General features: G+C 35.3%; 1 protein-coding gene across 1 annotated transcript in view; it reads left to right on the top strand.

Moving 5' to 3' along the window:
• Positions 1–26089, top strand: part of PCLO (piccolo presynaptic cytomatrix protein) — a 392880-nt gene that overhangs the window by 162118 nt on the left and 204673 nt on the right. The window contains exon 4 of the mRNA XM_035020471.1: positions 19466–20167. Within this exon, the coding sequence (XP_034876362.1) occupies positions 19466–20167 (702 nt within the window). The remainder of the gene's footprint in view (positions 1–19465; positions 20168–26089) is intronic.

The raw sequence follows: 26089 nt of genomic DNA, 5'->3' as shown, positions 1-26089 counted from the left end.
GGAATTTGATAGAAATTAATCTCTTTAAATTATGTGTTTATAGAGATTTATTCCAAGTTTTAATTTGAAAAATAGCACATAACCCTTCACCAACCCATCCCCGTGTTACATACAAGAGAACTGAACTTTCAGTTAAAATGCACTTCAGCTTTTGTTTCTGAAATATGTAATTCATTTGGATGGATTCACATGATAATATCAATATGTCATTTCAAACCCCAGTTTGGCTAAATGGTATTAAAATACTTGGCTCCCCAGCTAATATGGGCTGCATCGAATAACTGCCCTCCAGGGGCTTCTCATAGTCTATCCCTGAATTAGCTTCAGGTCACAGTTTACTAAAATAAATGTCATGGTCAAAAATAATGTCATGGTCAAATGGTCAAAATAAAATGTCATGGAGGTTTGATTGAAGAATGTCCATTCTTTTCATTCTTCATTATCCTCTTCAATGTACTCTAGGCCTGAAATAAAGCATCAGAAAGCCATCTACCTTGCCTGCCCTCCCACCATGCCATTATATTTAACTCAGCATCATGCGTTTGCTTTTGTTTAAAGAGGAATACCTGGATTGGATCTGCTTTATTATTATTTTTTTGGAGAGAGAGAGCAGGGGGAGGAGCGAAGGTGGATGGTGAGCCGGGGGCTGGGGAGGAGAATCTCAAGCAGAGTCTGCACGCTGAGCACAGAGCCTGATGTGGAGCTTGATCTCACAACCCTGAGATCATGACCTGAGCTGAAACCGAGTGTCGGATGCTTAACCGACTGAGCCACCCAGGGGTCCCTAAATCTGCCTTTTAATATTAATAGTAAGGAGTGAAAATTGGGCAAATTAAAATAGTGATTATCTTAAATGAATAATTGAATTATGAAAGAGTTAAGACAATCATTCTCCTGTGTGTCATTGAAACTTTCCTCGCTCAAATATAGTGCGATCTTTAAGGGGGAGAAAAAATGAGCTTGTTATTTTAGAGTGAGCATATTTGGACTTAGAAAAATTCCATATCTTGTTCATTATATGAGAGCATGTTCCTAATTTATTTTGGTGCATATTTAAAAATCTGTTTGAGAAGAAAGCTGTTACAAATCACATATGAATGAGGCCATCTGCCGAGGATGCATATAATAATCTTGGTAAGTTATGATGAAATTTGATGACAGGTTTAAAAACAAAAACAACCTATACTCTTCTTTCTGATTCTAGTGATTCTCTCAAAATTATTGTGAAGTTCTTATATTTTATTCTTCATCTTTCTTAAATATAGTCATAACCTCATTTATGACTTTATTAATTATAAGAAAAATGTAATCTTAAAACGACTTACTCTGAATTAAAATGTGTTAGTAATCATGATATAAAAATGTATATGAGAAATAAGGCACTGAGTAAGCATTTATTTGATACCATTTCTCTCTGAAAGGTATAAAACTCTTTTCTAACTCTAATAGTCTTTATTCAGACATACAAAGATGTGAAAAGTATACATGAGAATAGACAACAGTATTATCTCTAATTTTTATGCACATGGTTGAAATGCAGACTGATTTTTAAGTAACCATACTGGACATATCACAAGGTATTTTTAATGACTAAAAATATCAATTTTGTTGTCGTTCTTAAAATGAAGGGCATTTTAATTTTTTTTCCTATTCTGTATATAATATTTTTAGCTCTTAGCAATATGTGCAGCTTCAGCTTTGGATTCATGTTGGTTTATTGCCACAGGCATTGACAATTTTAACCAAATATTAACTTAAAATATTTTATGAATTTGTAATAGACACTACAGAAAGCAAGCCCAGAAAGACACAGTCCTCCCTGTTCAACACATGCCCTCGTTCAGCCGATCAGCATTCATAAGATGATAGCTAAGTATCAGTCCAAAGCCTAGTTTGGCTAAAAAGTTTTCAAATACACAGCTCCCCAACTAAGATGGGCTGTGCAATGTGACTGCACTCCAGGTGCCTATCATTGGTATGATCCTGAATTAGCCTCAGGTCGGATAAAGCTCTTCTAAAAAGGTTGGCCAAAGTAAATGTCATGGAGGTTTGCTTGAAGAACGTCCATTCTATTCATTCTTCTTGATCCTCTTAAATGTACTCTAGGTCTGAAACAGAGCATCAGAAGGCCATCTGCCTGAACACTATTATCTTGCCTACCCTACCACCATGCCATTATAACTGCTTTTCATGAATTGAACTTTGGCGCTCTCCCACCAGCTTTTATTGAGGACATTTGAGGAGATCTGTTTATATATTGGGTCAGTTGCTGCTTGCTGTGAGGATCCATTTCTAGGCTCATACTAACATTAGTGTGACTAGTTTTAGTCAGTTATCATAGGGGAAAACTCCAGGTTTAAGAATGATTAGGTGGAAATAATAAATTATTGTAATATTCCTTCAACTTTATCAGTAGAAAGTAATCTCAGCTTCATACTTGATTTTATGCAACATGCTGAGATATATTTCCATTTGACACATGTTGTCTACTCAAGGATATTTTTCAAACTAAAAAATAATAAATTTTATCATTTACACCTGTTTCAATAATTAGGATCCCTGAATGGCCTTAAAAGTATCAAGATGCATGCACAGATCTTACTGAAAGTTTCCCCAGGGATGAAGGGCCTGAAATGTTTTGCCTAGATAAGTAATAAAATAGGGCTAAATGTAGGTAAGTGAGCAGGAGCCTCACTTAGGTGAGCTTGTTAGCTGTGAAAACCAAAACCAAACCAAAACAAGAACAAGAACGGCAACAAAGCCAGCAGGTTTAAGGTAATATTAAGGTAAGAGGATGGGACCCAGTCACATGGTGAATGATGTGCTTTTGTTTTCAAGGTTGTTAATAAAAATGACAGTGTTTCTGGAGTTAATGCTCAAGAGCTCTGTACCTAGGTCCTTAGCCACGATGCTGATTTTATTTTCATTTCTTTTTTAATGCACACCTATCTCATGTCTTCTGGAGCATCCACCCCATATTTGTGTGTTTTTTTTTTTTTTAAGATTTTATTTATTTGAGACAGAGAGAATGACAGAGACAGAGAGCACATGAGAGGGGGGAGGGTCAGAGGGAGAAGCAGACTCCCTGCCAAGCAGGGAGCCCGATGCGGGACTCGATCCCGGGACTCCATGATCATGACCTGAGCCGAAGGCAGTCGCTTAACCAACTGAGCCACCCAGGCGCCCCACCCCATATTTGAAATTGACATTTTCATAAGAGAAATAAAGTCTTTTGTAATAATTCAAGATAATACTTGTTAATAAGAGATAGTGATTAAATGACTAAAATAGAGTTCCTTAGAATCTTAATATTTGAAAAGGGCACCATAAAGTAATCCTCAGAAAGAGAAAGGAAATTTTCACATTAGAAAATCAACCTTTGATGTGGCCTGATGTAATGTTAGCAATTTGATTAATTTCTTCACAAAACTAAATATATTTGTTATGGCCATAATTATGTATTATGATTATAGATGTTGAGATTATTAAAACAAAAACATTTTTTTCATATACCTAAATCCCAACAGAATACCAAATGAAATTAGAATCAGCTTACTCTCAAGGTGTCGGTCTTTCTGATTTTATTTTTGTATTAACTGCCAAAATATATTCATGTAGTTAAGTAGTCTATTTAGACTAGGGTGATAACATCTTCAGTTGTTTTAACAAGTGCCGTGAAACTATCTTGACTTTAGATGCAAACCAAAAGAACACATCACCCAAATGCATTTGGTAAACGATTCTTCCGAAGCAAGGATTAATTGTATCTTTAGAATATTGCTTCCTCCATTTTACTCTTTGCCCAAGACCTTATTCACACCTGCAGTGTGATGCTCCATTTCATTAACTTCAGTTGTTTTAAATTATTATATAACATATACATATGTAAATATATATATTTAAAATTTTTGGCAAAGTGCACTAAAATGTAATTTTTCCTTAAATCTGTAGTATTTATTGTCAGGTCTTATTATGTACTATTTAGCGAAATGTTAACATATGTAACATTCCTTCTCCCAAATTCCTAATTTCTAGGAAATCATATAGAATCAAATAAAATATGTAGAAATCATTTTAATAAGCTAAACATGAGCTGGATTATAGCTGGTGTGAAATATATTTAATTCAACAAAGTGAGAAGGAATACATAGAGTTATCTTTTTTAATCCTACGCTTTTGTTGATTGTTATAGATAGTTTTAAAAACTAGGTCAAATGCTAATTACATTAGAGAGAGAGAGAGAGAATAACCCAAAAAAAATCAAAGAGTAGTTTTAAGATTGCCTTAAAACTTGATTATATGAATATTTAAAATACACTATGATTAATAAATGATAATTTTTTTAAGATTTTATTTATTTATTTATTTATTTATTTATTTATTTATTTATTTATTTGAGAGAGAGAAAGAGAGAGAGCAGGAGAGGGGGGAGGGTCAGAGGGAGAAGCCGACTCCCTGCCGAGCAGGGAGCCCGATGCGGGACTCGATCCAGAGACTCCAGGATCATGACCTGAGCCGAAGGCAGTCGCCTAACCAACTGAGCCACCCAGGTGCCCAATAAATGATAATTTAAAGAGTCAGGAGATTCCCTGAGCCTGATGTGAATAAAGAATAATTATGGATAACCCCACATAAAACCATGTTTTAAAAATAAAAGTAGAAGTAATTTAAAAACACCTTAAACCTATAGACTGCTTTACAGATTATCAAGTAACTTTCACTCACTGTTTTCTACAATGTATTAGGAAATAGAATAGATATGAATATTATCACCCCAATTTTGCAGGAAGAAAATTAAAATACAGAAGGATGAGATTTTCAAATCCTCCTATATAATAAAATTTCATCTTAAATTTTATTATTTCATTAGTAATTTTTATTTAATGTCTGCTCTGTATAACTTGTAAATGGCATTGTAAAGGCATAGAGATTGTGGATCCTTATAACATGCAGCCAGTAAATATTTTGAAATTCTATTTTAAATGCACAGATTGTATTAGAATATCAATATTAAAATATGAGCAAGTAATATTAAAATATGAAAATATCAAAATGGGGGGGTGCCTGGGTGGCTCAGTCAGTTAAGCGTCTGTCTACAACTCCCGTCATGATCCCAGGGTCCTGGGATCGAGCCCTACATCGGGCTCCCTGCTCCACGGGAAGCCTGCTTCTTCCTCTGTCTGCCGCTCCCCATGCCTGTGCTCTCTCTCTGTGTCAAATAAATAAATAAATAATCTTTAAATAAATAAATAAATAAATAAATAAATAAATAAAATGTGAGGAAAATGTCATGTGTCCTAATTTATGAGAAGCTATATATTGGATAGTATAACTTTGGTAAATATGTGTCTCAATACTAAATAGCCAGTCCACTTTAATAATTATATAATATGCATATACAATAGTTATATAACTACATAATATCATTGTGTACAATTATATTTACACAAATATATTTATTTATACTTATAAATTTTTTTAATGTTTGAAGAGAATGAACTTTATTTTTCTATAATCCTCTATCTTCATGTATCTTCAGTCTCTTAGAGAACAAATAACTAATAACTTTCAAAAAATTTAATGCCAGACACAGAAATTGCCATTATAACATTAAAAATACAAAAAGCCTATAGTTAATCTCCCAGAATGGCAAGCAGCACTAGAACTACACAGAATGGGACAGACTGAGGCACAGGGGGTGGGGCCCTGTGCAGCCCACAGCTGCTTCACTTCCATGTGCCCACCCTGCCAGGACCCCTCAAGTTCCCCCCAGAGCTCTTTTGGGGATCCATACAAACAGATGGGTAACTATGCCCCGAGTCAGATTCAGCTGCCCTGAATTATATACTAAGTGTAATATGTCCCAATTAAAATGAAATATCAAATTTATATTTTTGCTTTCCTTTCAAAAATCAGTGAAGCTTTAATACCTTAGGTTTGGAATATTTCTTCAGCCTAGTCCACAAAGTAAAGGTAATATTCTGGGATACGTATAGTATGGGTATACGATAATTTATGGAAATGTGAGACAGCAAAATTCCATTTCTTGAGCATCTGCTATGTTGCAGTCATTACTCCCTTTCTATACACATTTCCTTTCTGGTCATAATAAATTCACGTTAAGCTTGCTCCTCAGCCAAGCATGCTTTTTGTCTGGCTAACACCACTTCATGGTTCAGGCCTGTTGTCACTTCCTCTGAACAGCCTTACTTGACCCTCACTGTCCCCTACTCTACATGAATCCCATCTTCCCATTGTGTTTCCAGGGCACCTTTTGTTTTTATTATAAAAATACTGAGACTGTGTTTTCTTTCTTTCTTCTAGACCTTGGGCTCACTGTAATAAGCACCTATATATTTAATCTCTCTATTAACAGAGGGCACCCAATCCAATATCTGGTGAGGATATGTGGAATGATAAATTAATTGAGTGAAGTGTGGTATCTCAGTAGCTTCTCCAGGAATAAAAAATTTTATGGTACTTTCAATGTATTCATCAATATACAAAACACATAGAACATTCTCATTGTTTATTTAGATCCTAACTAATTTTTCCATTTTAAAAACTAGGAAAGAAGAAAGGAAGAAATATTGAGCTTCATTCTTCAGTAACTAGTTCACATAAAGTCTAATCATTTATACTCTGTATAGGAAAAGATTATACCCACAAATAAATTCCTACTTCAAAATCTGATGTCGTTCAAAGTAATATTCTAACATGGCACTTGAAGTGAATTCTAAGGTTTCACTTCATTTATGTTTTTAAATGCTTATACTCATCACATAAAGATGAAGCAATGTAATAAACATAACTCATTGTTTTTAGGTGTAGTTATATATTTAATCACAGGTAAAACAGTTGTTTATAGTCAGTTATGCAGGCCACTTGAGAAACATCAAAGCAGTTATTGCAAAGATGAGAGGGACAAAATAAACAATGAAGGAAATATATAAATAGAGTACTTGGTTCAATTATAAAAAGAGACTTGTCTGCCAGCCTTTTGGAAATATATGTTACTTAACCTCAGTGCTGTATTTGGCAGTGTTGCCTTTCACTTTGAAATTCTCATCTTTTCCACTTGAGTTTACTAAAACCCGCCGATTTTCCTCCCACCTTCTTGAATGATCCTGTTTACGTGGCTTTGCTGGTTTTCCTTCTTGTGTAAGTGCAGCTATTTTCCAAGAATCTGGTCCTTGTTATCTTCTTTTGCGTGTCATCTCTAGGAAATCCCACCTTCAATTCTGACTTAAGTATCCTTTATATTCTTTAAAATCCAAATGTATGAGCTATGGCCTCATTTCTGAGATCTGCCATTTACTAGCTTTAGATACTGATCACGATGTGACTCTTTAGTTTCTATGCTCCAGTTTCTTCATCTTTACAGTGAACAGGATTGTAGAAATTCTCTCCTCTGCATGTCATCAGGAGTCAATGAGATAAGTATTATATTCACTGGCTCCCAGAACCTGTTCCTCCTCCATTTTTAAATCTTTAGGTTCCTTGTAAATTAGGACAGTTTTTCTGGGCATTGTCAATTCCTTCATCCCATTTCTTCTCTTGCCACCCTAGTCATCTGTGCAAGCTTGTAACCTCTGCAATGCACTGTCATTCCTTCAGGGTAAGCTTCTCCTCTTCAAATGCAGGTATTCTCAGGAGGAAGTTATATGCTAAATGGAAAACAGCTATCTGTTAAAAATGGGAATTCTGGGGGCGCCTGGGTGGCTCAGTCGTTAAGCGTCTGCCTTTGGCTCAGGTCATGATCCCAGGGTCCTGGGATCGAGCCCCGCATCGGGCTCTCTGCTCCGCGGGAAGCCTGCTTCTCCCTCTCCCGCTCCCCCTGCTTGTGTTCACTCTCTCGCTGTGTCTCTCTCTGTCAAATAAATAAAAAATCGTTTAAAAAAATGGGAATTCTGTTTTATAATTCTATTTTTCAGCCACGCATACTGTACACAAAGGCTCAGAAAGCAGTGTTGATTTTTTTTAGGGTACATTTCTTTATCAGATTCTTTCTGGGATGACAGATACAGTCATACCACTTTCTGACTCAATAATCACTTGACTTGGCTGAGCATTTCAGGCAGTGAAGATCCAGCTGACTTCCCCGTGGAGCAGTTCTGCCTCTCCTGTGTTCAGAGGACCTCAGGACACCCCAGATTCCTGAAAATACCACTCCCACATTGATCCAGAGAGTAATATGGGCAGGTGCGAAAACTAAGCATCCCATGTGTCTCTGGCAAGACCCTCTCCTTTTCTCTCTCTCTTCGCCTCCCCTCACTGCTGACTCATCCCTGGTGTCATATTCTTACTGTCTAGGAAACACTGAGCAGATTTGAGGGGGTGGAGAGACGGATAACAAGGGTTGACTGGGGTGTCTTGGGCTCCTTGAGGTGATGAGGGTATACGACTGCACTGAGTTCTGAGACTGTCTCCAGTGGTCTTTCTGGTTGATGGTAGTTGTAAGGCTATTGGGATCGGGTTATTAGGATCCATCCATCAATATCTCTTGTTCTTTAGCAGGAAATCAATTGAACTTATGTCTTTTATTAAAAATCTGGTTTATGTGGGCTAGTATTTACTTTCTGTTATTATGTGTCCATTAAACTGGAGAGGAGTTCTAACATTACTAGTTTATTCATTGCATGAATGAATAGGGTAATGGTAATGGTAATGTTTTTGCTGCCTAATATTTATTTATATCTTTGCCAGTTGGACTTTCTATATTATCCAGTCTCCCATTCTCAGCCCCTCTTCACTGTATCCCATCCTTACTGGCTCAAAAACCAGAGACAACAACACACATGAAAGTTAAACCTACTTGAAATGTCTATTCTTCCCTGGATTCTGTGAGTAACTAATGAGTCTTCAGGCTTATAAGGGCTGTATCTGTCTGTTTGCTGGCAGCAATATAATGTTGAGCTGGAGATTGAACTCTGAATGTCTGAATGCATAATGCACATTATTGGCATATTGCTGAGTACCAGATAGTGAAGCAAATGGATAATATTTTATTTATGGAATTAAATAAACTACATTCTTCAATACTCCCTGTTCCCTTGCATCGACATTCTGACTTATGTTTGCATTGTTGTATTTAGAATATTTTTCTAAGAGTGAGGTCATTAAATAAAATACATCCACACAGTTGGTTATTGCATCATCATTAAAAATTACATTCTTAGAAAAATCAGGGCGTCAAGGTAATGTTTGATGATAGTTTCAAATTGTTCAAAAATTTTTCATGAACAGGTAGTCCTATAAAAAATGTATATGTGTGTTTATTTATGTATTTATATATTTTTTAAATACAGATGGAGTTCATGTTTAATATATGAGACGTAGATCCTCAAGTCTATGATTGGCTGCCAGAAAAAGAACAGCTTGAAGAAATGACTAGCTTTACAACAGATGCCTATAGTCATGCCATAACTGAGAAACCAAGTCCTTGAATGTTTACTTAAATTTGAATTTTTTTCCTATCCCTACTAGTTTCAGCCTAGACTCTATAATAGATCATTATCTTCCATGTATAAATCATACATGAATCACATATGAATATGTATTTAATGTATTTTTGTTGGTTCTTGTATAATTATGTTGGTCCTTCTAACGGCAAATATTACATATTTAGCACTTAGAGTAACATGAAAATCATGGCAAATAATAAATATTCTATGAATGAATTGAATAACACTACTTTAAAGTTACTGAGATTCCTCAATATTGATTAGTTATTAAATGTGAAGTCAAAAACTATCTAAAAATAGAATGTTCAGATCTTTATGAACTCTATTTTTAGATATCTGAACAATCATATTCTACTTTTTAAAAAATTAGCCTCATAGTAATTGAGTAATCTTTGATCAATCAGATTGTAGGGTCTTTACTAAGTTTTTAATTAAAAGCCGGTCCAGTGGAGGGAGTGTATACTGCTGGTTCATAACCTGAGTTTGGCACAGATGTGTTTTGTTGGGTCTCTAATATTTTTAAAAATGAAGTTAAATGAGTTCACGTGAGTTGTGCGTTTCCTAGTTTCTCACGGTGCCTGCATCTGGTTATGGTCTTACACATCATATTTATCTATCATTATCATCAGTACTTGCTAATGGCACCATAGCTTGGTTTTGAGGAAATGCTTTGATTTGGAAGGTTATCTATATCTACCTACCTACCTACCTGCCTGTCCATCTAAAATAACACTTTACAACTCTGACTCTAAAATCAGAATCAAAAACAGAAAGGAAATTTGGGTACCATTTTTCAGAATATTCAATAGCAAGCAATATATGGTGTAGGGACTTACAGATCGGGTGAAAATATGCCCAAAATGTCATAATTAGAGACACATAAGATAGGACGGCAGTTAAATTGAAGGAAGATATAAAGAGGTGAGTTTGAAAGAAGCTTCAAATATGATAGTATTCCATTTGTTAATTGAGTCAGTGGTTCCCACGTATTCATTATAAAGTTTTTCTTTATGCCTCATACATATTTCATAGATCATTTTTGTATCTAGGTAGTGTTTGCTGAAAAAGAATAAAAGGGGGAAAAAAAGCACAAAACTATATATAGTTCAAAACTATACAAGAGTAGGGGCGCCTGGGTGGCTCAGTCGTTAAAGCGTCTGCCTTCGGCTCAGGTCATGATCCCAGGGTCCTGGGATCGAGCCCCACATCGGGCTCCCTGCTCAGCGGGAAGCCTGCTTCTCCCTCTCCCACTCCCCCTGCTTGTGTTCCCTCTCTCGCTGTCTCTCTCTGTCAAATAAATAAAATCTAAAAAAAAAAAAACTATACAAGAGTAAAGAGTATATAAAAACTACACATATTGGGGCGCCTGGATGGCTCAGTCGTTAAGCGTCTGCCTTCGGCTCAGGTCATGATCCCGGGGTCCTGGGATCGAGCCCGGCATGGGGCTCCCTGCTCCGCGGGAAGCCTGCTTCTCCCTCCCCTGCTTGTGTTCCCTCTCTCGCTGTGTCTCTCTCTGTCAAATAAATAAATAAAAATCTTTAAAAAAATAAAATAAAATAAAATAAAAACTACACATATTAAAACCATAAAAAACAAATGAGTAACAACACAAAAATTATAATAGTGGTTCTTGGAGAGTATAGAATATGATAGCAGAAGTCTCTAATAATACTGTCAGCATTCCATTTAAGTGGACAATGGATGCATTTTAAAATTTTTCATTGTGTATATATGTCACAAATTATTTTTGATGGCTCTTTTTAATTTTTTACCATAATTTTTAACCCCCCCAAATTAAAAAAGACCCCAAACCTTCCAAATAACCCATTTATGCATGTCACACTGACAGTCCCTAATTCTTTTGAATTCCAGTTAAGTGTACTTTCTTTGCCATGCAACTTAAGCTCTGAAATAGACTGTTAGAATTACTTTGCACACAGACCAACATTACTGTATAAAAGTGTAAAATATCAGGGCACCTGGGTGGCTCAGTTGTTAAGCATCTGCCTTCGGCTCAGGTCATGGTCCCAGGATCCTGGGATCAAGCCCCGCATTGGGCTTCCTGCTCAGCCAGGAGCCTGCTTCTCCCTCTCCCGCTCCCACTGGTTGTGTTCCCTCTCTAGCTGTCTCTCTCTCTGTGTCAAATAAATAAAATCTTAAAAAAAAAAAAAGTGTAAAATATCATCACCCCTTGAATAACAGTTGACCCACCCTGACTCTATCACTTAGACTTTAATTAGGGAAACAGAATCATTAGAAAGTACAGAATCTATATAATAAGGGATTTGTTTTAAGGATTTGATCTTAAGCAATTATGGGAGCTGAGTAAGTGATCGCTGAAAGCCTACTGGAGATTGAAGGATGGAGGGCAAGCAGAGGAAAGAAAGATGAATTTAAAAGAGGGGAGAGCAGAAACCAGCTAGAACCCATGAGGACAGAGCAGAACCCCTGTCTGTTCTCATTGTCTCCATCCTATAAGCTAAGGAAGAAGCCAAAGAAGAATCCAGAGGAAAACAGAGCAGCTGCATGCCTGCCTGCTGTCCCAAGCCAAGCAGTAAGTGATGTGTGTGAGCTACAACAGTACGTGTGACCTGTTCAGCTGTCTGAGCATGCAGAAAGCACTGTAGTTGCTGCTTGGCTTCTGCCCTCCATATCTCACCCACAGTATCTCTGGTACCACATTTTAATGGGAAACATTTAGGGAAGGGGAATTTTGGAAACATAGTTCACCCTAGACAAGTTTATACCTTGTAAAATCAGCACACTGATTCTTCCCTGCAAAAAGGGTTTCCAGTACTGTACTGTGTCCTGTAGAAGGGCTCACCACCTGCCCCATCGCTCCGCCCACCTTACATGCATTCTCCATCATCCAGTCAGTCTGGTGCCACGCCCTGCCCCCCCTCCCCCGTTCCTGTACACTTCAGCCCTATCTGTGAGATGATTGTGTCTTTGAACATTATATCCACAATGATGCTTAAATTTAAAAGCTGAGCCTGGTTTTTGTTTATCCTGTAAAATGTTCTACACGTTTTAGTCAATGTGCTTTAAATAATCTAGCTTCCAAATGCATATAGCTTTGTAACCTTAACAAAATTCCTCTGTGATGAAGTGTGTTAACATCTTCACAATTTGTTATAAAATTCAATTACTCATTGCCTGTAGTGCTGACTAGTGACTATGTTAGACTTAAAAGGTATTTTTTTGCTTTGATGTATTAATTAACATATGCAAAATAAATACATACCTCTTGTAATAGGGATATAATACAAATCTGTAAAAGCAGAGGGATGAAAAGTGATTATAAAAAAATGAACTTGCCATCTACATATAACATGAATGACATATTTTTTTAAACTGTTGGTTATTTTTTATACTAGACTTATATAAATATCAGCCTAGAATGTAGTACACTAGAATAATTAATCACAAATAGAAATGCCTTGAATCCAAAGATAAGCCTTCTGTTTTTGCTAGAGCTGAGTTAGCTAAAGTCAACACAGTAATTATGTATGATTACCCGTAAGTTTGCATCATTGGTTACCAGTGAGAAAACAGCTGTGTCTTTGGAGTTGTCCTTTAAACACACTAGTGGGAGATCACTTACCCTGATGCCTGTGATTGAACCCGAATCAGATACATTTGTTAATCAAAGAATAGTCTTAGTGAGCTCACTCTTCTTGTTGCCCTCTATACAGATATAAAGAAAGAAGGAGAGAGGAAGGGAGGGAGGGATAGGAAGGAAGGAAAGAAGGAAGATATTATAGGGAAATGAGCCCTGTGTAGTCTTATCCGTGCAAATAAATATACATATTTGCATAAATATAAATGTATAGGTGTCTTCCTAAAAGGAAACCCCTGATTTTCTTCAGGTTCTGTCAAAATTGTGTTAATGTAATACTTGAGAGGTATTTTAATTAATGCATGTGTGTATTTATATATTATTTATTTAATGGTATTTAAAAGATCAAACACTCAGAGATCACTTTCTTAGTTTAAAGAAAAATACATATGAATTATGATGAGAAAATGACTAGAAAAATGATCCTGGTTTAGTCAAAGAAAAATGGATGCAAAAAGAATGTCAACTGAGAGTATGCAATTCTAATCTAAATATAGTTTTAATCCCTGATGTAATATACATGATTTTAGTTGGCATGTTGCTATTTATGGAAATATCTGTTAATATAATTTACATTATATAGAAACTTACACTAAGAGCCTCCAGTTGGTGAAATAGAGGTTTTGTGTGGGTGTATGGGTGTGTGTGGTCTTACAGAAATAAGCATCCACATAAAAGAAGAGATGAGTAGAGACATGACCACAGATCAGTTTCAACACAGGCAGAACGACCCCAGTACAATTCCTAACAACATCCAGTATTCTGTTCAGTTTCATTATTGAATCTCACTCTTAACGTTCAGCGATTTAATTGGAAATTAATATTTAAATAGCCTATTTGTTTTTTTCTTAGTTTTCGTATGAATATTTGTGTTCTAATACATTATGATATAATTCTTATACCTACACAGAAAATAAATGAGGACTAACCCCAATCATTCACTTATGTATTTTGGATATGAGTTTTTCTTGTTTCATTGATTGTAAAAGGGACAAAAATACTAATCTAGTCAAAAACAGTGTAATAAGAAGAGGAGCTGACACACATTCGTTTTTAGGAGGGACAGAATAAGGATAGAAATACCACAAATACATCATTGCATATACTTGTGAAGTGCAGTCTCATGAATGATCAGAGATTTCTAATATCTTGATTTTATAGTGTAGGAACTGATTGTGTAATCTGAAAAAAAGAGTGCACCAACTGTGAATTCAGTCCTTTTCCCTTTTAGAGATAACAGAAGGAAATAAATATAGAAATTTAAACAAAAAAATCTGATTTTCAGAATGTCCACTTGAACTGTAAGAGTATATGGGCCCAGGGCACCTGGGTGGCTCAGTCGATTGAGTGTCTGCCTTTGGCTTGGGTCATGATCCCAGGGGTCCTGGGATTGAGCCCCATGTCAGACTCCTGGCTCAGTGGGGAGCCTTCTTCTCCCTCTCCCTCTGCTGCTACCACCCCCTCATGTGCTCTCTCTATCTCTCTTTCTTCTCAAATAAATAAGTAAAATCTTCAAAGCATCATCTTAAAAATTAAAAAAAAAAAAAAGTGTATGGGCCTCAGATAAATGGAACACCTTCATCCAAGACTATAGGTGAGGTTGATACCAGTGACAGGTTGCAGGTAACATTGCTCTCCAATTTTTGGGCCTGTTGATAAGTAAACAGTGATTTCTAAACAGATCATCAGTGTAATTATTTTTTAGCTGGAAAAAATAACATTCTGAGTAATAAGCAGATCAACAGACCAACAGAAACCTGTGTAAAATGTTTATTGTTGACTCAAAAACTTAATAGTAGGCTGGAAACTCCAAGGTATTTGAGTATCAATTCCCTTGATCACTTGGTTTTCCTTTACAGAATTTTGAGTAGGGGGTGTGTAACCTCTGCTTACATACTCTTATTGGTGGAAACTCTCTGAGTTTCCACATTTGCCTGGTTGGTCTTTTAATGAAAAATTCATGCTAAAATGTGGTGAAGACTTCTCAGATACAGCTATGAATGCTCCCGCAGGCTTCACAGCCATCCGTTCTCTACCATTTTAGGTCTAATAGCCAACTTTCAACCTGAGGCAGGTCTTATTATCATGCTTCCGAATGATACTTAGAAAAATAAATAGGCAGGCCTGAAATTCAGAGATTTTCCTTAATGGTATTGTTGCTATAGTTACAGCTAAAATGTTATATAAAGCAAATTGCTTATTGATGGAAAAATGCCAAGTAGCACAGCAACATCCCTCTTCTGGGTTTTTATTGCCTTCATTTCCTACTTTGCTCTTAAGATTAATGGATTTGTGAAGCATTGCTTTGAACAAGCCCTGATGATATGATGTTAAAATAAATGCATTCTATTAACATGCACCAGCTGACAATTGAATACATTCTAGTATGTTGTGATCGACATGGAGTTATTTTTTATACACTGTTTATCAGAATGTTCCCCTACTTGGAGATGAATTTGGTATCCTGGTTATTAATGTTAAAGCCCTAGATTAAAAGGTGATTGGTCTAATAGAGTCTTCTGAATTTATTTGATACATTTAATAATAATATAGATAAAACTTTTATGTTTTCTACTATTAGGAGATATTTATAGGCTCTGAAAATAAAACATAATTTAAGAACCTACTGAAACCAGTGGAAATGGTCTGAAAGCATCCATAATGATGACTTTTATGTTAAAAAAAAAACCTCCATAAGCATCTGTATTTTTCAATGTATTTTCTATGTAGTCAACTCAATAATATAACAGCAATGGCTTTAGTTTATATAAGTATATATTACATAATAATATATATAAAATATATTTATTTTCTAATTGTCTTACTGTCCTTTTTCAAGATTTCTTTATTTTAGAGAGAGTGAGAGAGAGAGGGAACAAGTTGGGGAGAGGGACAGAGGGAGAGAATATTCAAGCAGACTCCCCGCTGAGTGCGGAAGTGGCCCTCGGGCTTGATCTCACAAACCATGGGATCGTGACCTGAGCCTAAAGCAGGAGCCGAACACTCAACCGATTGAGCCACCCAGGCACCCCTGTCTCACTGTTTTTATTTTCAAAGATAAAGCTGTAACTCTTTTGATGTTTAACCTTAAGGCAAACTATGAATAGTCATGTGTTTTGCAATTTACAGAAAGAGTTAATGCTATGTGTGGTAAAGTCCTTTCAGGTGGTAAAGATCATATATGGGCAGTGATAATTTATGCATTGAATTTTTGTATAATTTAGGCATCTTGCTTATTGTATCTCCAGATTGTTACTGGACTAGAAACATTATGAGTATTTAATGGTGTGGCTGTTGAAGAACAAAGAGTGAAGATAATGGTTTTTTTGGACCTAGAAATATAATGCTTCTTAATTAAATCCCTGAATACAGGAATACAAAATTTCTTGGGATTATTTTTGGTAAAGAATGCAAAGAAAAAAATTGTGAACTACAGATTTTTACATCTTATGTGTTGTAGAGTATTTCCTAAATTGTGACTTGTGAAGCCAATTTTTCTAGTAATTGTGTTTGTATTTAATGGTGATATGATAATGACGATAACCTATATTATCCAAAATAAACTTTCATTTGAAAATTCATTTTCACTCATTTTACTCATTATTAAAATTCAATCAATTTTGCTTTTCTCATTTCTACTTTTGATTTTACCCTGGCCTCTGCCTTTTCGTATGCCCTCTCTTAATAAAATTTATATTTGCATATTTAAAGAAATATACAAATTTTGGTGTTACTATACTTTTTCCCCTTTTTTAATTCCTTCTTTATATTATAACTTCTTCTGCTTGCCGAATTTGTTGGCATTCTAATTTTGGTTCTAGGGCTACAGAAAGAAGAGACACATGTATGAGACTTCCAATTCAGCATTTCTAATTGGTGAAAAAATTCTCTTTTGGGATTCATAAATTATCTAATTCCTTATGTTCTAAACAGATTCATCAGACAGTCCACTAAAACCATTATATCCTTGGGGCGCCTGGGTGGCTCAGTTGTTAAGCGTCTGCCTTCGGCTCAGATCATGATCTCAGGGTCCTCGGATCGAGGCTCCCCATCGGGCTCCCTGCTCGGCAGGAGGCCTGCTTCTCCCTCTCCCACTCCCCCTGCTTGTGTTCCCTCTCTCGCTGTGTCTCTCTCTGTCAAATAAATGAATAAAATCTTAAAAAAAAAAACATTATATCCTTTCCATTTCCCTTATATGTATATATTTTTTTTACTGCATATTTTAACCCATATCTTATTCCTTACCCAATGGTATATGTACTCCATAAATATAGATAGAATAAATATATACAGAGTAGATACATAAGTGAATTACGTTGTCATAATTATTTGACATGATAGTAACATCAGTTTCCAAGTGAATTTTGGTGACAGTTAGTCAAAGTGTAAAGTCAAAAGAATTAGGCTTGTCTTAATAATCTTATTTCAAATGCAAATCACTCAGGCAACTGCGAGACCAAGTATAAAAATATCAGGTTTAACTGCATACGGATGGAAACTTAAGCAAACACAAGTTTGATCTAGACAGCGAGGCTCTCAGGATAAAATCCATTTTCTTTTAGACTGACATTATTGCCTTCCCTCTGCCTTGCAGACCATACTAGTGTGGGTTCTCACTGCTTATAGGTTTATCAAACATTACTTTAAATTGGGAAAATGAAGTGTTTTATGTGACACTATAAGTTAAACAGATGATACCATTTATCCCCTTAACCTTCAAATATGTGAAAATAATGAGTATATTACTTTGAAATGGTCACTTTATTTTCTGAACACATTTTCATTTTAATGAGAGCTGTGTACCATTGTGGTATCATATGCTATAAGTAGTAAGAGATGATAACTTTTCAAGAATAATTTGTTCCAAAAACTCAGATAAAAGAATCACACTATTATTTTGATAAAAATTTGCAATGTAATGATACCTGTGTTCCTGGTATATGAAAAACTTCCTAACTTCTTTACATTAGGACATGACCTGTTAAGCAACAAGTGGCTTAACACACACCTGCATTTGGTTTTTACAATCCATGTGACAAGACAGCAGTGATGCAACTATTTGTGTCTGCTTTTGTTTTTAAAAAATGTCAGGTTCTGAATAAAAATATCCTCAGATGTGGCTCAACTGAGTAATGGTTTTTAAAACCACAGCACAGATAAAGATTGATTTTCTTGGAAAATTGATTTTTTTGTGGAAGTGCCTCCCCCAGGGACTATTCAGTGCCAGGGTTGGAGCAAGCTTTTCATATTTGACGTAAGGGATCAAGTCAGTTTCTTTCCTAAGACTTTTCTATAAAGTTCTGGTGTAAAGAAGCCGCCATTCAATACTTTAGAGTTGCCAAAACCTGAATTAAGAAGAGAATTGGTATTAGATAATTGTACACACAAAAAGCAAATGAACCCGTAACGCATACTGATGTTTTATAGACAGCAATTGACAAAAATTAAATAATGGACTTTTGTTTTTACTCTTCAGATAAGTAAATAAGAATTTATAATGGCTTACAGATTGCAAAACAGTCATTACTATTTTTTTTAAAGATTTTATTTATTTGAGAGAGAACGAGAGAAAGAGCACGAGTTGGGGGGGAGGGGCAGAGAGAGAGGGATGAGTAGACTCCCCGCTTAGCAGGGAGCCCAATGTGGGGCTCAATCCCAGGACTCTAGGATCATGACCTGAGCGGAAGGCAGACCCTTAATTGACTGAGCCACCCAGGCGCTCCTCAGTCATTATTATTAAGCAACATTTTTTATATCTCTAAAGAAATTAGAAGCTGAAATAAGAAATGAAACTTAGATCCCTAATGATATTCTTGAACAATAGGTGATTTTGTCATGTAACTAGAAAGAGTGATCCAGTATGAAAAGCAGTTTGAAATTGAACTCAGAAAACAGTGCAACATATGAATGCAATACTCTTTGTATGACTCTCCAACCTTGGACTTTACGGAATAGGTATTTATTAAATGTAACAATTAGAAGCTACATGTATAGTCTTTAGTTCTTACATTATAATGTAGGGAGCCTGATGTGGGGCTCGATCCCAGGACCCTGGGATCATGACCTGAGCTAAAGGCAGACACTTAATGACTGATCCTTGGCTCCATCTTTAATGCTACATTTTTTTTCTTCCTCATGGTGAGGAGAGTGAATTGCCAATCTCTAGGGATTCCTCACATTTTTAGAATATAAATAGTCTTTTTGCAGTCTTCCTTAGAAGTCGCTATTTCATTGATTTGGAAAACAATGACCTATCTTCTCCCTATACAAAAAAGCAACTAGAAGTCACCAGATGTTAATCTTAGTATATGCACCAAAACAGATTCACCAAAACAGATGCATTATAATATAGTTAATCTGCTCATTGCTATTTTCTTTGCAGATTCAAGAATGGCTTTGTTTAAATTGCCAAACCCAGAGAGCAATATCAGGACAGCTTGGAGATATGGGCAAAATGCCACCTACACCTTCAGGACCCAAAGCCTCTCCTATACCTGTCCCTCCAGAACAACCATCCCAGAAAACAGCAATGCCTACCCAAGTAAAAATGAAGAAGAAGGAACAAGAAGTAAAAACAGAAGCTGAGCAAGTCATTCCAGAAAAAGTGAAAGAAATACCATCAGTTGAAAAGACTGTCCCAAAGGTGACCACAGATCACAAACGGGAGAGTCAACTAGAGGAAGACAAAACTTCAGCCCCTCAAGAAAAAAAGCCACCCCCTGAAGACAAAAAGCCACTCCCAGAAGAAAAAATGCCACCTCTTGAAGAAAAAAAACCAACTTCTGAAGACAAAAAGCCAGCCCCTGAAGACAAAAAGTTACCTCCAGCAACAGAACCATCAGCTCTAGAGGCAGAACAGAAACAAGACTTACTTAAAACTCAAGTACCAACCACTGAAGAAGAGCCGGAAGGCAGAGTGGCTCCTCAGGTGGTACAGGAGAAACCGCCACAGACCAAGATGGAGGCTGCACCCTCTGGCCTGCCTCCAAGTTTGCCCAAGGAAGATGATGAGGCGACTCAAAAGATGAAAGGACAGCAACAAATGGCACGCACAGCAAAGCCTGAACCTGGGAGAGAAAAAACAGTAAGTTATGTTTTCCTGTCTTTGCATAGTCTTATGTATATGAAATTTGCTAATTTTTACCTAAGTACACAGAGTGCTTAGTGGTAATTATGTAAGTGCAAACCTTCAATTAAAGGCACTTTCAGAAAAGTGTAACAATTGCTGAAATGAACAACTTTGGCTTTCTCACAGCTTGATCTAACTTAAAGCAGAGATACCAAATTTATTTTCCTAGCTTTTATGCATATTTGATAATTTACCAAAATTCTGTAGGATGATAAGAAGAGTTTCTTACAGGTTAAGTTTCTTCTTCTCTCCACTGTGAACATAAAATCAGCATCCACCTTTAATATAAAATAATATGTGTCTTTATGTAAGTTTCTGTTCACTTAGTCACTCGGTTAAGCAAGTCAACAAGTTTCTTTTCGCTTGAAAGCCTTTTAAGTTGCCATCAGCCATAAAATGATTGTGATTGCCCAAAAAAAAAGTGTGGCTGAAATTCAGTACAAAAGTCATTTTTATAAAAGTTAATTTTAGTATTTAACATGATTTTAATATAATGCACTCTATTTGGGGTTTGTTTAATATGTTTAATATTGAAGGATTATTTATAATCCAAGCATAATTTGGAATAATATATATTCTGTTTCTTTAGTGGCAACTTTTAAGAGTATCCATCTTAACCTCTATCTGCACAAGAAATAATGTCATTTTTAGAAGAACTCTGATTGTTTTAGAGCTACACAAGATCTTACTTCATATCTGGTTGAATAATTTTAATTCACAGATAACAGCAATGACTTGAAGGAAAAAGAAATGATTTATTAATATTAAAAGTTAATGTTAGAACTCTAATTAGAATCTGTAGTCCATTTTTTTGGTGTTTACAGTTTTAACACGTGGTTACTAACCCATCTTTGATACATGGTGCATCAGTCATTAAGTAAATCCTGGTCTTCCTTCATTATGTAAATGAGTATATCAGAGTCAGAGCAGGTGCCTATGTATTCTTCATTCTAATGGCTTGATCTGGTAACATCACCACCACCAATTGCTTCTCCTAGCTAACCACTTTGCAGAACCTGATGCCTATGACTATTTCTCTGTTTGTGAAGCTGCCCTTGGCTTTCATGACCCTCCCTTTTTGTTCTCTTTTTGTCTTTCTGATCATGCTTTATGAGTTCTACTTTGACTCCGTGTATGGCCTTCTTTCCTAATCTCTATGTGATGAGGTTTTCTTTGTGTTTTGCTTTGGTTTTGGTTTTGGTTTGAGTTTTGTCTTCTTTGTTCTGAGGGGAGCCACGTGAGCAATTCTTCAATCTACCTGTGCACCTTCTGGCCCTCTTTTGAGTATCAGATACGTGTTTTCAGATACCCAGTACAAGTTCCGCTTCAAAGCCTCGCTGTAAACTGGAACTCAGTTGTTGGAATCTTATCTCCTCTACAGAAGCAGTTTCTGCCTCTCACTCTTGTCTCTGGTAATGGCAATACCATTCATCTGTCTCTAGTCTCCCAGTCACTACCCTTCTGAGTAATCTCTGGTTTCTTCTTACCAGCCACCCTTTACTCTCTGCATCCAATTTCTCACATTCCTGTCTGTTGACTCCTATTCCTGAGGGCCCTCCTAATGATGGCCTTCATGACTTTTCACTAATGATTTGGGCAATCTAACAACATCACTGCGCCTGCTCCCTGCTCTTTCTCCCTTCGTCCATACATATGGTTGTCTGATCTTTCTTTCTTTTTTTTTTTTTTTGCTTACTTATGTGTGTCAGTTTTATTGTGTTACAGTGACCTCAATCAACAGAAGACAAATATTTTATTTTTTCAATTTTTAATAAAAATAACATTTTTATTACAAAGGAATATTCCTTATTTATTTATTTATTTAAATTTGATTAGCCAACATATAGTACATCATTAGTTTCATATGTAGTGTTCAGTAATTCATCAGTTGTGTATAACACCCAGTGTTCATCCCATCATCACGTGCCTTCCTTAATGCCCATTCCCCAATTACCCCATCCCCCCACCCCCGCCCTCCAGCGACCCTCAATTTGTTTCCTAGAGTTAAGAGAATTATTTTCCAAAGTTCACATAATTTAACTCTATCACTCAGATACTGATAATGATTCTCCATTGCTTGTTAAAGAATCTAAACAAGAAATATCTGAGTATTTTGTCAATGTACTTTTAATTTTATTTTACACCTTTATCACTTTCTTTTTATCATGGCTTTTTATCACTACTTTTTCTTTTATTTTACAACCTCGGTATGTATATACTTATTTCTGAATTAAATGTATACACTGATTTACTGGTATATTATTAACAATATAAAACATTCACAAAAACAAAATAAATCAGTGAAATAAACTAAAATTATTGTTATTTTATTTAATATAGATACATTTGATCACATTAAAATATGATTAATAATAGTATTTTAGAGCATTGATTGTGCTTCAATATTTTTGAAAATCTTGGTCGGAAATTTTATGATAGCGTTATTTGAATTTCAGCTTCTAAGTTAAGCTTATTTTGGTATTTTGATGTTTAACTTTAATGACCATCCATAACAAGAAAGATAACCCACAAGGATATATCAGAATTAGAAGGACTGGATCAGAGTTTGTACTTGCCAAATCTTGCTACCTGTTCTCCTAGTTTGAAATTGAAAATGTATTTTTTAATAGTGAAAATTCTGCAAACAAATGTTAATCTTCCCTGATACCAACAATTTGTTCTTGCTATCTGTCAGAAAATGAGGGAATTAAATATATATATATACACACACACATATCTATATCTATATCTATATCTATATCTATATATATATATGAACAAATTGCTTTAAAGCCCGCTGGAGTTCATCTGGAAGGCTTAGAAACAGATTAAAATATTCTCTTTAAAATTTGTTAAAGGAGTAGATATGACAGCTTTTAAAGATGACATGTGTCATTTTATATAGCATAATCACATGATTTCCAAACTTCTGTTTCAGAGGACTGTTTTCACATGATAATTCTCTTAAAGAGAATTTATTTTTATTTTATGTTTGAGTTTTTTTATTTTTATATTTTTATGTTTATTTTTTACTAAATACTTAATAAGTTGCATATTGCTGATAACCAGGGTTTACTTCCTCCCATCTACCTTTTCTCCCCCCATCATCCCATTTACTTTATACGATCTAGTAAGTGATATATTACCAATAACCACTTGTCATCATCAAGATTGAACAAATTTGGCATTCTTTGACTTCTGTCAAAAAATAATTAAATCTTCAGATTCTACAATGTTTTAAATTAATTTCCCATTACATAATCAGTAAATCTCTATAGTTAAAATAAATTTATAGTTATTCTCTATCTCAATACAAAATATTAAGGATATTTTTCAAAATATAAAGGTCTCATCTCTATACAACATACACCACATCTGTAAAATCCTGAGTCACTCTGTCCAATTCTGATCTACTTGTCACAGATGTAGTAAATGGAGTTACAGGTACTGCCATCTCTGTAATCTTACCCTTTTTAAAAGAATAATTCCAATCAAAAAAGCCAACTCTTCAGTAGCTAATTACAGTTTTTTCATTAAAAAAATATGTAGACCTTAAACAAATTTAATATTGAGGCTTACTTCATTCATTGGTACATTTTTCCTTCGTGGCTTAAGGTAGTACTTACTTTAAGTATTACTGAAACAGAAATAGTGAGTATTATAAACTGAACATATTAGAAATATCTACACTTTGATTCTGTTATTACCAAAACTTTTGCTACTCACTTTGTTATAATTTCTCCCAAACCTTCCAGTTATTTATTTATTCTTTCCAATAATATTTGCTGACAAAGAAACAGAGTTTGATTTGTCACACTATCATTTTGTGCATATGAGTTCATCCATTTTTCCATGGTGGTTAAATCAAGTTTCTCCAAATGATGTGTGACTTCTTTTGTCTTTTATTATTAAATAAGAAAAATCAAAAGAAGGTTCTAAGTGTTTATTATTCACTTTATTGAAAGTTGGTAAAGTACTGGAATATTTATTTGCAGAAATTTTTAGAAGTTTGTGACGGTGTCATAATATTGCTTGCTATGGTGCTAAAGCATGTTGTGTGTAGGCAAGGTTTGCTCTTAGCAATACTGGACATCAATACAGACGTCAAATAGGTTTCCTGGTAATGGCAGATGTTTTTGGCAAACTGTCAGATCTGGCTTAATTTGGTCATCATTGCCTTTATCTTGTAATGTTGCTGATGAAAAGCTTGGAATGATATGATGAGTGTCAGCTTCTTTAGTAATGTGTTTGTGTATTTCTTACATTATTATCTTTATGACATGATTTTTGTTTTGCAAGAATCTTTTGTCTACCACTTACCTGTTACAGGAAAACTGGTGTAATTGCTAGTAGGTAATAAAAGCCAGAGAGCTGCCTAACTGAATAAGAAACCTCAGTATAAAGGTGGACGAATAAAATGACTCCCTCACTATAACTTCTACTTAGAGTGTAACTTCCAGTTTTCTCTCAGGATTCCTCACGGAACTCCAACTCACATAAGAAGTAAAAGAATATTAACATCAATCCATTTATTAAATAGTAGGAACATGTAATTTTGGATTAAAAAATACAGTAAAGATCTTAACATGTACTTCTTATAGCCCATTAGATCATTTTGCAAACTTGCCCAGGCTTTTGCACCCCATGGCCAAGACTCCTGTCTAAATAACTTAGTTTGGCTTTCTCAGCCCTGTGGAATATGACTCCAGTATAACTTGCAAGCAGCCCCTAATATTTCCCACAAGTGAGCTCTAGAAAGCCAGCCAAATATGCCTTTGTGTAATTCCTGAAGATAGATGGTCCTTTCTCCCCTGTATACCTGCACTCAGGTCTCTGTGCGTTGTTGCTGCTCACTTGGTGTCAACCTGATTGGAAAACTCTCACTTGGACCTCTGGGCCACTTTTCTCCCCAGTGGCTGTCACTTCTGCTGCTGAGCTCCCTGTATTGAGTGGTTTTAAATTTTTAAATATTCTTAATTTATCTCTTAGAATATCCTCAGCACTATGTTAAGTATTTCTCGATCGTTTCATCCACACAACAATGCATGAGGTAAATATTGTATCTTCTTTAAATTGAGGAAAACTAAATTTCTGTGCCCGGGATCATATGGCTAAGCCAAGATTATAGTCCAGTTCTGATTATAAAACAGTGGCTTTTCAACACTACACATCATTCTTTTTTGATACTTGGACCATACTGCCTTTACATTATGATAATTATTCTTCCCTTTAGCAGCTCCTGGTATAGCCCAAGCACTTTATGTACTATTTTACTTTGTTATATATTTATATTATTTTATTTATGCATTTGTCATTTGTGTCATTCATATTTTCATAGTATATTGTTTACATTTCTTTGTCACCATATCTTTTTGTCTCTCCATTTAGTCCTGTCTACCAAAATGTGTTTGTCAAATGGGATTAAAATGTATCCTAAAATATAACAAATAATTTGAAAGATACATTCTTTATTTTTTTGTTTACTATTTTAAAATTTCATGTTGCTACAGAGTTCTCTCTTTTTATCTATATACTTAAACAGAGTACTGCTTGTCTACATTTCATATATTACATTGAAACACTATAGCTCTCCTGATAGAAACCAAAATTTGAACATCTTTAGGGTAAACTTTTATTTCTGCCTAAAATGACCAAGGGGTTAATATTCAAGTTATATATACGTCATTGTATGTAATGGCAGCATAATCAGGATGAAAAATAATGAGTTTTTCTGTAGTGAAAAGGATTCCCATGTAGGTGAGAATATTCGGTTTTTCTCTCCAGTCGCACTGAACATTGTGGACTTAATCTTTAGTTTAGAGTGTTTGGAACACTCAGACTAGCAATCCATTTTGACCCTACCCTTGTACAAATGAT

Source organism: Mirounga leonina, unplaced genomic scaffold (assembly GCF_011800145.1).
Source record: "Mirounga leonina isolate KUSES-001 unplaced genomic scaffold, KU_Mleo_1.0 Mir_174, whole genome shotgun sequence".
Lineage (NCBI taxonomy): Eukaryota > Metazoa > Chordata > Mammalia > Carnivora > Phocidae > Mirounga > Mirounga leonina.
Note: the sequence above shows the minus strand (reverse complement) of the source record. Positions and strands in the feature narration are given on the sequence as shown.